This window comes from Centroberyx gerrardi, chromosome 19, assembly GCF_048128805.1.
Source record: "Centroberyx gerrardi isolate f3 chromosome 19, fCenGer3.hap1.cur.20231027, whole genome shotgun sequence".
Taxonomy (NCBI): Eukaryota; Metazoa; Chordata; class Actinopteri; order Beryciformes; family Berycidae; genus Centroberyx; species Centroberyx gerrardi.
In genome coordinates this window covers 24,545,369-24,556,498 of record NC_136015.1, presented here as the reverse complement: position 1 = coordinate 24,556,498, position 11,130 = coordinate 24,545,369, and the positions used below count along the sequence as shown (strand labels likewise).

The following is an 11,130-nucleotide window of genomic DNA, read 5'->3' as shown; positions in this document are numbered from 1 at the left end:
AAGACAAAGGCATTTATACCGTATTTACATCGTTACCTTAGTCACCACAGATTGCATGCTTAAAGGTTCAGTTGTGTCAGTGTGTGTGTGTGTGTGTGTGTGTGCTAGGCAAATTATTCTTAGTGTTTGTTTTAACCTCCCTGGTGTGCCAGATGGGTGGGGTTTGTCACATGGAACAAGTCAATCAGTGTAAAAGTTGAGATTAGTTAAGAATATCAACTAAGCAGACTTTTATGTCATGGACAAATCACCTGACCCCACCCATCTGGGACTCCAGGTAGGATGAAACAAACATATATGGGTGAGAAGTTACAGTTATCCATAGGCTGTTTTAAGATTTTTGGACTATATGACTGTTTGAGAGTATGTACAGTTTTCTTAAAGCATTTCTGGATTTGTGTGCTTGTATTTGAGACTGAGAGTCTGACTGAGATATGTACAGGTCAGAAGGTGTGTGTGTGTGTGTGTGTGTGTGTGTGTGTGTGTGTTACAACAAACGGACATGTTCAAGCCAAAGGGAATGTGTTGGATTTGGCCCGGTGGTTCTCAACTGGTTCTGAAACCCAAAATACTAGAAAACACAATGATATTCCTCTCTGCTGTTCTTCTTCTTCTTCTTCTTCTTCTTCTACGCTTTTACTTTCTTTCCAAGCTGCAAAGCCAGAACTCAAACATTTTCACTTTTTCATTTTCACAGAAACCAGTAAAGAAGCGCTGGATTTGACTTATTTTCCATCGTCACCAGTACAGTAGCATTCATTCCCATCTTTTTATCAACAAAAAAGCAATGGGGCTTCGTAAGAATAATAAAAATGACAGCACGATTCGACCATTACCCCCCCCCCCCCACCCCTCAAAAACCCACTTGTAGCTTCATATCAACTTTTTTTTTTTCATCTTTTTGTTTCTTTAGACAAAAAAAGAACCAATCAGTTCGTATAAAAAATGAAAAAATGGGTGGCATATTCTCAAAGGAGAGTTTTTTTTTTTTTTTTCCCCCAGTCATATAGATGCTGGAGCATGTGCAGTGCGTCAGGCTGGGACAGACAGACAGATAGAGAGAAAGACAACAGACAGACAGAGAGAAAGACAACAGACAGACAGACAGACAGACAACAGACAGACAGACAGACAGACAACAGACAGACAGACAGACAGAAACAGGAAACCAGCGCCACAGATCAAGAGAGTTTTGGCCGTTGTGGTTTTCTCTGGCGGCCATGTTCACAGTCTGAAGAGTTTTTTGGCATTTCTCCATGTGGATGTCAAGTCACAACAATCATGTTTATATATCTGATTTAGTTGTAGTGAAGTGGCACAAACATGGCGCCGATAAGACAAGCGAGGCCAAACACTATTCGATGGCACCGGACAAGAACAAAGACAAGAGAAGAAGAAACACACAATTTTCAGTCTCTCTCTGGATTAAAAAAAACAAACAAAACAAAAAAAAATCAGAAACATTTTTTGGTCAGAAGAATAAGCAAAAAGTATTTGGGGTTGAGAGGGAGGGAAAGTTACAAACTGCATTTACTAGATAACAAAATTCAGTCATCAAATCAGAGCTGGGCAATATGGCTGAAAGCAATATTTATATATTTTTTTTCCAATATTGATATATATCACCATATGGCTCATATGGTATGCAAAATCACATGTTAATCAAATGAATGTTCATCCCATTGAACCGAATGGTAAGACCAACATTTTCAAGTAATATTCCTCATTTTGTCACTCAGAGTTTTTCAATAAAATTTGCTTGTAATCATCAGTTTAAACGGCAGAATCGTGTCTTGTGATTTCCCAAAAGTCACCAAATCATCACCATATGATTCCACTGAAAGACAGTAATCGATAATATTGATTTATCGCCCGGCTCCACATCAAATCTGCCATTTTTGGGGACCGTGTCACTAGTATTGCCCAAAAAAAACAGCCAATTTTGCTCTGATAATATGGTACAATATGGTCTCTACATAAAAAAATCTATGTATATAAATCTCCATAAATATACTGTATGTCTATTCTCAGGGTGGAATGGGTGAAACGTGACAGCAGACAGTCACAGGTGGGAAGTTGGTATCGAATGTGAAGATCAATGCAGAATTCAACATCTATCCATCTTTTCACTTCCTCCTTTTTTGTTACTTTTTTGTTACTTTTTGTTGTCAAAAGACTGAAAAAACAGATTTTTAAAAAAGGTCACATGAAAAAAAAAAAAATACAAAAAAAAATATCTACACAGCGAACACTGATATTTACAGCTATTAAATAATTAAAAAAGTGAACATGGATTTCTATAAAAAAAAAAAAAATGGAACAAAAATGATGGATGTAACATGAAGTTGGATCTAAATTCGGCTTTTAAATAAAATTACGTTTTTAATTTGGGGAAGTCAGTCCGTTTGATTCCACTCTGCCACACACACCCTGTATTTAAATTAATTGAAGCAGCTGCAGTGTGCTGCTCTGTAGCTGACCTCTGACCTCTGACCTCTGACCTCTGACCCCCCTGTGCAGAGGGAGTCAAACAACAAAGCTACTTCCCCTTCAGAGCATCACAGCTCCTGCACACCGTCCAACCTCACCTGCAGTGAAATGGATTTTATTTAGCATCAAAGTTTCGGTAAAGAGACTTCCTCAAGTTATAGCTCCCAATCATTTTAATGCAAAATTATTGGGAGCTATCAATAGTGTGCAAACATTTTCTGATCCAGCACCTGTAGTATTTTTTTTCTACTTAATTCGTATCAGACAACCTGAACCTTGAATTTAAATTCAGGTTAGAAGAAAACCTGAGGAAGATCTTTGTACTGAAACACTGATCCTAATAAAATTGAACGCAGTCTGACATAGTAATTGTTTGAATTACTAAATAAATCATTGTATGGGTGTGTATGGGTGTTGTCAATTATTCTGATTTCTTTTCGGTCCTGAACTTTCCAGCCGACACGATGATCCCGCTTCATGGAACAGCCGTCAGTTTTGACGACAAGCATCCGAACTGCATTTCTCCCTCTCTGAACGTATTCTGACTACAACTGAGAGCCTCAGCAACACAAATATACAAACGCAAACTGCACAGAAACCAAAAACCACGTCACCCGGTGGGAGAGTCAGTAGTGTAGTCGAGGGTTCGCGACCGAGTTTCATTCACCTGTCCGGGCTGCACGGGTCATACGCTCTACTCTGAAATCGCAAAGTTTAGTTTCCACGGTTTATAAATCGTGTAATATTGCAATATTCACTCAGAACGCCCGCTGAAGATAGTCGAGATGTTGATTCAGCATTCAGAAAGTGCAGCGAAATCATTTTGTTCCCCCAAGTCGTCAAGATGAAAAATCATGATCCTAATATTTTATTATAATCTGAGTATAATTTCAGCCCCAACTGTGCAGCCCAAACACCTGTGAGCCAAATCAGCACCGACAGTCAGAGGCAAGATACCGGGACAGCGAGCAGTTTGATAACGGTTACTCAGGCTGGCATCAGATTCAATATGGAGGCCAGTAAAGACCCATAAAGACCGCAAACCTGACCGAAGACCAGCTGAGGTCAAATCGCTTGAATAGAAAACCATCCGTTTAATGTGTGAGTTTCGTTCTTTTTCTATTTCATGTTCTGGCCTTCTGTATCAAGCAGCTGCTCAGGGTTTTGGATTGTGCGTTCACTGCATCTTCACTCTGTAATTAAAGGCCGAGAGATGATTCTTTTGCCTCTTATATCTTTCTTTATGAGCATTAACATATCACACATCAGTTTGCACGATAGATAAGAACGGTGATTTTGCCGCGCCTACAAAGCGCGGTACGAGTGCAAAACCCCATTCAGTTTCTATGAGCTAAAACAATAAACCGACATTTTCTGTGGCTGCTTTTTCTGTGTTTCTAATAATTGATGTGAAATGTAAATGTTGTAAATAATTTTGTTATTGCCTTTTCACGGCTGTCAAACAAAAGCAGGATCATGAAAATGTTTCTTGAAGTCTGAAGTCTCAGTTTGCTAGCTTGTTCGCATTTTGTGACTTCAAGATAATTAAATTATAACGATCACGCAGCTGTTTGACAGACGTGAAAAAGGTTTTGGGGCGATTGACAACACCAAATACATTTCACATCAATTATTAGAACAGAAAATGTTGATTTATTGTTTTGCTCATAGAAATTGAATAGGGTTTCGCACTTTTTAAGCGAGGCCTTTTTGAAACGTCATTTTTTATCTACGTCGCACTGGAGCGTCTTAGGGTACCACTTCTATCTCAGGCGGTCCCAGCGGGAATCGAACCCCGCGACCCTGTAACCCTGCTGAACCATAACGGACCACAAACCCACATCTCACTGTAGGAGGGTTTAAATCTGAAGTACCGGCTCCGGCTCTCTGTCCCGGCTCTCCCTCTCCCTCGACTACGCCTGCTGAGAACGTCCGGATGTGTTCCGCTCTGCGCTTCATATAAACACTTCACCTTTAAATATTAAAACGCAGCACGATTTCTAAGTGCGGTGTGCTGCTCTGTCTGCATCCCACTAGACTCTTTCATGTTTAGAAATATATATATTAGGATATTATCTACTAAGGAGGCATCGGTCTATATTTTCAACCCCGTTATCTGACTAATAAAGTTGAGTATCATCTGTATAGCGGTGTGTAACAGCGGTGTTGACATAGCAATTGTTTGAATTACTAAATAAATCATTTTATTGGTGTTTGTTGCTCTGGAATTTCCCCTTTTCAGGAAAATTCAGGTCTTCTGATTCAATTATTTAACAATTTTCCCCCAAAGGAGAGAGGTGTGTTTGACATAAAAGGTACTGGGATGATATTTTGGTTCTGTGTCAGGATAATCTGATTATTACGCCTGTTAGCATCAGATTTAGAGATACGGGTCTCAAGGTTTCCAGGTTTTTCCCTGATTTTACCTCCTTTAAACCTTTAAACGTCTCCTCCCTCCCTTCCTCCCTCTCTTCTTTCCTTTCCTTAATCCCTTCCCTTCAGGATCACCGCCTCAGACTCCTTCCGACTGGCTGATGAAATACTCCGCTGTCCGTCGGCGGGCGGGCAGGGGTTGCCGCGGAGATGGGGAGGAGGAAGAGGAGGAGGAGGCGGAAGAGGCGGAGGAGGAGGAGGAGGAGGGGTGGTGCTGGTGCCGCCCCCGGAGCGAGGTGTGGTTGCCGTGGTGATGGTGGTGGTGGTGGTGGGCGGAGGGGGGAGGGGGCGGCGGGTCGCGGAGGGACGGCGGCACGGCGGAGGACTTGATGGGGACGATGCGCGTGTCCATGACCTCACAGTCCACCTGCATCATCATCTCATAACCCTGAGACGAGTTGTACAGGCTCTCTGGGGGAGAAACAGTTTGAAAAAATAGATGGCAACAAGTCAAATTTACATTCTGAAATGTATTTAATGAATTTAACTGAAGCTCTTATACAGAGCCGCAAAATCTAGGATGACTCAATAAATAATAAAGATTAAATGTTAATAACTAGTAACATTGATAACATTACTAGATTATAATACTGTATTACAATCAGTAGAGGGTAAATCTATCTAAACCTTTTTATTTGTAGGAACAGTTTACACACCTTGACTGACATGAATCTTTAGGACCTCAATTCATAATATTGATCATAATAGTGGCATTAAAACGTGATGTGAGTTATATAAAGATAGAGTCTTATATGAAAAAAAAAAGCATGAATTTTGACATGTTTTTTGATAGTATAATACATTTTTGTTAATATAAGTCGTTATGTCTTATGATGATCACTGACTGGAGGTTTGCAGTTTTTTATTTACCTCTATATCTCTGACTACAATACAACATTATTCTAAGCAGCTATCAGTTCATCGATGATTGCATTTATTGACAACACAGAAGAGCCATATATTTACTGGGCAATCATGTTATTGTAAGATGTAATTTCCCCAGACTGTGTGCAGCCGAACTCACCGTTGACGGACATGGCCGGCATCACCAGAGACATCTTGGGCCTGCTGGTCTTGTTGTGGCTGATGGCCGGCAGCAGCAGGTGGTCCTGCACGGAACAGAGGAAACAGTGTGGTTATGGTTTCCAGTCTGGGTTCAGACAGGAAACAGCAGCTTTACCTGACGGAGCTTCAGTTTGACAGTCTGGTTATAAACTGTAACCACGGTGTCTTCACCACAGACACTGAGCTGGTACGACACAAACCAAGACCAGATAAGATCAGACCAGTCTGCTGTCTGAACTGTCAGACTTCATTCTCTACAAATCAACTCTGGTCTTTATTCAGCTGTATCTAATTAACTAACGGAGGTCAAAGTTGCATTAGAAAATTTAACTGAGTATAAATCTTCACATCTTAGCTGCCATTTTTCACTCCCATAATCCTCTTCTCGTATGCAAATTCATTTAGACGACACACGAAGAGAGAGTGCATTTCTGGATTCTTCATCCATTAATGATGTATGGTGAGAGATAGAAATATATCACACAGATGCATTTTATACTGACGCACATTGTTGTATAAGCGGTGTTTCTTTATGTGTCTGTAACATGCTATAAGCTGTTTGCTTACGGTTCAGTTGCTAATGTTAACTAGCTAGCCAAACAGCCCAGTGTGACAGGCAGCTGATCAAGAGCTGAGATCACATTCAGATAAACTGATAATTGATCAGGTCTTTATGTCATCACCATGAATGCACCGTGGGACTGTACAGAATCTATTTGTTCATCAAAGTACAGAATACTGCAGATTGTGAGAATAATTAAAAGCAAATGCATAAATAAATGCATTTTTCCCAACGGCAGCTGTTTTGTAATTGTTCTGACTGAGCCGGTGGGTCATTCCTCACGCCGTCTCACCCGTCTGAAGGAGACAACGTAGAAGGTGTCTTCTCGGCGGTCGATGGCGTCCAGGAAGTCGCTGTAGGAAACCTCCGGACCAGGAAGCACCTGCAGCTGACTGGAGACAGAACCGAGACCGGAACCAGTCAGAGACCAGGCGGGACAGGGAGGAGAAAACCGACAGAAATGTTTTTGCCCGTGTTTTCCATTTTTGATTTGGACAGTCCAGGCATGTTTTTACCTTTCTATGGAGCGGTGAGCCTGGATGGGCAGATATCTGGAGAAGTTGGTCTTCCTCAGCTGTGCTTTCTGCAGCGGGAAAAAGGGAAAACGAACGCTTTATAAACATTACAAAGCAAGCATCTTATTTAGATCAGAGTAGATGAAACTTTAATGATCCCCATGGGGAAACTGGGTCATTTTAATAATAATTGCAATTACAAAATGCATTTAACGCATTTTGTCAGTGTCTTGCTGAAACCCTGTATCTCCAAGTATCAGCTTCTCCTGAAATGTAGATAAACTGATTAAATTCTTCATGCTCATGCATTTCTGATGCTCCACAGTTCAACTATAGTTATTATTGGCTTTGCTTTTTCCTTGATGTCAGGAAACGAAAAAGTCAAAACTTGAGATGTAAGGTTTCTGCAGGTCTCCATCATGAGTTTCTATACTATAATGAAACAGAAAGATCATGAAAACAGCCGTTTGAAACCAAGAACAGAAACAGAAAAGCATGAGCAGCAGCAGGACGTCCCACCTGGGCGATCTTGGCCTTCTTGGCGATCTTTGGTTTTCCTCCAGACTTCTTCCTGTCTATCTGGTGGCGGTGGACCCAGCCTCTCAGCTCGTCCGCCAGCCTGAAGAACCCAAAACACACACACACACACACACTCAGTTCCAATTGTTGAGCTTAGACTAGGAGAGGAAAAAGAGGAACGTAAAGCTGAGACAGAGGGGGAAAGACGGTCTCAAACGGAGCTAAAGCTTTCAGAGTTTCAGGCAGCAGATGGTGGAAGGAGGGAAAGGAAGATGGAGAAATCACTTCCAACATGTTGATCCTCTTCAGGGAGGGGGAGGAAGCAACGGGGCTGATGGGAAATGTAGTCTTAATGTGGAGAAACACTAGAACTAACAATCGTCTCCATCATGCTCTCATTAGTTTACAGTCATTACACCAAGATATCATGATTAATTTTGCATTTTGCTGAAATGAAACACTTTGCACCCTGAGTCTCCCCTTAAATTTCCTCTTAAGTAGCTTCAAAACATTTTCTCCACACTGTACAAAATCATCTCATCCATATTCTGCATCTGCTGTTCCAACGCTTCACTGAAGCTGCAGCTGCTGATACTGAGAGAAATATTCAAACCAGGACGCTGCTCCGTTACATCAAATGGAGAAAATCTAGAGTTCTTGTGCATCATTTTCTACACATTTCCCTGTAATTCAGCCTGACATGTTTGGTATCTTTGGAAACCTTGGGATCTGGACAAGAATTTAAATTAAAGTTCTGTAGGGTTTGATCAAAGCTCGGCCGTGCAACGTGTGTGTGTACTGATGGAGCCGCCGGTGGGACTGAAGTTACAAAGCGACAGTAAAACAGAGGGAGCGAGTGCTGACCTGAGGGACTCGGAGCGGTTGAACTGCCGACAGTCTGAGGAGGTGAAGTACCGGTCGATGTCCTGGAGAACCAGGTCCTTCATGTCACTGAACACATCACTCAGGTTCCTGGAGGACACACACACACACACACACACACACACACACACACACACACACACAGAAATACACACATTAATATGGGTAAAGTGTCATTCAATATCATTGTTTTAGAAGAACAAGGTCCTTCAAATCATTAAATTCATTACTTGGAGGAAATGTGCATCTGAGCTTCCTGGAGAAAAACACTTTGGCACAAACACACACACACACACACACACACATCAGCATGGCGTTGCTCACATGTCAAGACAATCGAGGTAATGATCGATGTACTGAAGAACCAGTTTTTTTTGCATCAGTGAACACATCGCTCTGGTTCTTGGCGACACACACACACACACACACACACACACACACACACACACACACACACACACACACACACAATTCAGAGTTATTAAACAGAGAGAACACATTCCTCACTTTCCCTGCCCAGATTTGTCATCACAACTATGAAATAACACAAATGGAATTATGCAGCGACCAAAAAAAGTGTTAAACAAATCAAAACTATCTTATATTTTAGATTCTTTGCCTTGATGGAAAGGCAAAGGCTTTGGAAAGAAATTCATACATAGGATCAACTTCACTATTTATATTTGTCTAAGAAACAAATTTCAAGCATTTAAGCAGAAGCCTTTAGATCAAAATGGCTTTAAGAGAATGAGAAACATTCAATCAGGAGTGTCTGAACTTTTGACCTGTAGTGTGTTTACATGACAGCATCACGGCTCCACCTGCCTCATGGCAACAATCTGACAGTTTAAATGATTTAAGCTCGTAGCGTACAGATAATTACACCGTCTACAAGGTTCATACCTTGCTAATTCCCCAACAAGGTTTAACAGGTTTCATTCCTTCAGCACAGTGAATCTGACCTGAGGCTTTCTGCACGTTGTGCATGTGAGTGGATCAACGTGGAAAAGCATCCAGCTGCTGAGATTTTGTAGCAATACAAATGATGACAATCTTATTATAGGGTTAAACTGAGAAAATATTGCTTGTGCTATTCCCATCTTCCCTCTTGTGAAGTCTGAACTGCTAGATACTGTGATCACGACTGTTAATCATGAATATTAGTGAGGAACAAAATCATTTTACTGCACTTTTGGCATCTTATATCATCATTTTCACTATTTTCCACTACATCAGTTTCAACATTGCTGCGATGCCAATATTGTACAGTCATTTGTTAGAATTAAAATCATGATTTGATTATACATGATTACCTGTGCAGCTGTGACAGAGTGACTGGGTTTGATCAGTCTGAAGCAAACAACAATAACAGGAAATAAACTTGAGGCCGATCCATGTCTGCTCTGCTTTTGTTTGGTCACTTCTGAGCCTCAGTGTTGGGTAATTAAAAAGCTCGTTAACACTGTGTTCACACTGTACTTTACCCCCCCGACCCTGCAGCAGGACCATGACCCGCTGCAGCACCTGGCTCACCTGTCTGTTCTTTGATGTCTTAAATGTTATTGTTGTTAAATGTCTGTAAATGTCTGACTCAATACTGTTACATGCAAGGCAAAGTCCTGTAAAAGCTAAAAAAAAAAAAGAGGTTTTTAATGTAAATGTGACTAAATAAAAAAAAATAAGGAGTTGTCCAATACCAAAAATGTGCCTTCGGTATCAATACAAACCCAGATATCATGGTTTCAAAACAATACCACAGGAAAAGATTCAAACAATATAATAACTTTAAATAGCCAAACATGAAAGGCTTTTTTTTTTAAATTCAGTAAATAAGGATTGTTTTAGATGTTTTTTTGATAGCCGTTTGCATTTCCCATAAGACAGAATTTCACTGACACATCTTCCCCAGCTCAGCAGCAAAACAGCAGGCTGTCAGGATGAAGAACATGATAAACTTTTGGAGTATGACTGTCTGGTAAAATGTAAGGCAAACCTAACCTGTGTCAAAATAAACAAGGATTTTTACAAGGATTTAAGTTTGAGAGTGTGAATTTTATGCGAGCTGATGATGGTACAGATGATGTCAAACACTCCAAAGATAGAGTACCAGTTCTGGAAAAACTCTAGCCAAATAAAAGTCAAATCAGACAGCGTGACACTAATTCAGTAGAAAGCTTTCTTCGCTTCACACTGTCATTGTGAAGTTCATTCACAACTGGGCGAACACTACAGAAAAGAAAGTGTAGCCGGTGTGAAAGCCAAACGTTTTGTAAACCCTTCAGTGTTTTGCAGTTTCAGTCATACTCGTCCCACCTGAACTGGTAGGACTCTGCAGCGTCTCTCTCCGCCTCGCCTCTCTTCCACCTCTCCTCCCCTCCCTCCTCCTCCGTCTCCGTCTTGTCCTCCTCTCTGCTGGCGGGCGGAGGAGGCCGCCGCCACGGCTGCTGCTGCTGCTGTCGCTGCTGCTGCTGTTCGATCTCCAGCAGCCGTCTTCCTGTGTACGACACCACTCCTTCCTGCAGCTTCCTGTCTGTGATGCTGCAGGGAGGCAGAGAGGAGGTTACTATCTTGATTTCCAAAAATCATCAATTCCTTTTTTCAGAAAGCCCTAATCCTACCTGGAATTAGATTTTAGACCAATTTAACAACCAAAATAAAGAAACA

At 41.2% G+C, this 11,130-nt stretch overlaps 1 protein-coding gene across 1 annotated transcript in view; it reads right to left on the bottom strand.

Moving 5' to 3' along the window:
* Positions 1–4,439: 4,439 nt before the first annotated feature.
* The window catches only part of atf6b (activating transcription factor 6 beta), a 28,998-nt gene continuing 22,307 nt past the window's right edge, over positions 4,440–11,130 (bottom strand). The window contains exons 11-17 of the mRNA XM_071908085.2: positions 10,780–11,004; positions 8,449–8,556; positions 7,585–7,684; positions 7,066–7,133; positions 6,843–6,942; positions 5,948–6,032; positions 4,440–5,334 (exon numbers count right to left, since the gene is read on the bottom strand). Coding sequence (XP_071764186.2) covers positions 5,003–5,334; positions 5,948–6,032; positions 6,843–6,942; positions 7,066–7,133; positions 7,585–7,684; positions 8,449–8,556; positions 10,780–11,004 — 1,018 coding nt within the window. The 3' untranslated portion in view covers positions 4,440–5,002. The remainder of the gene's footprint in view (positions 5,335–5,947; positions 6,033–6,842; positions 6,943–7,065; positions 7,134–7,584; positions 7,685–8,448; positions 8,557–10,779; positions 11,005–11,130) is intronic.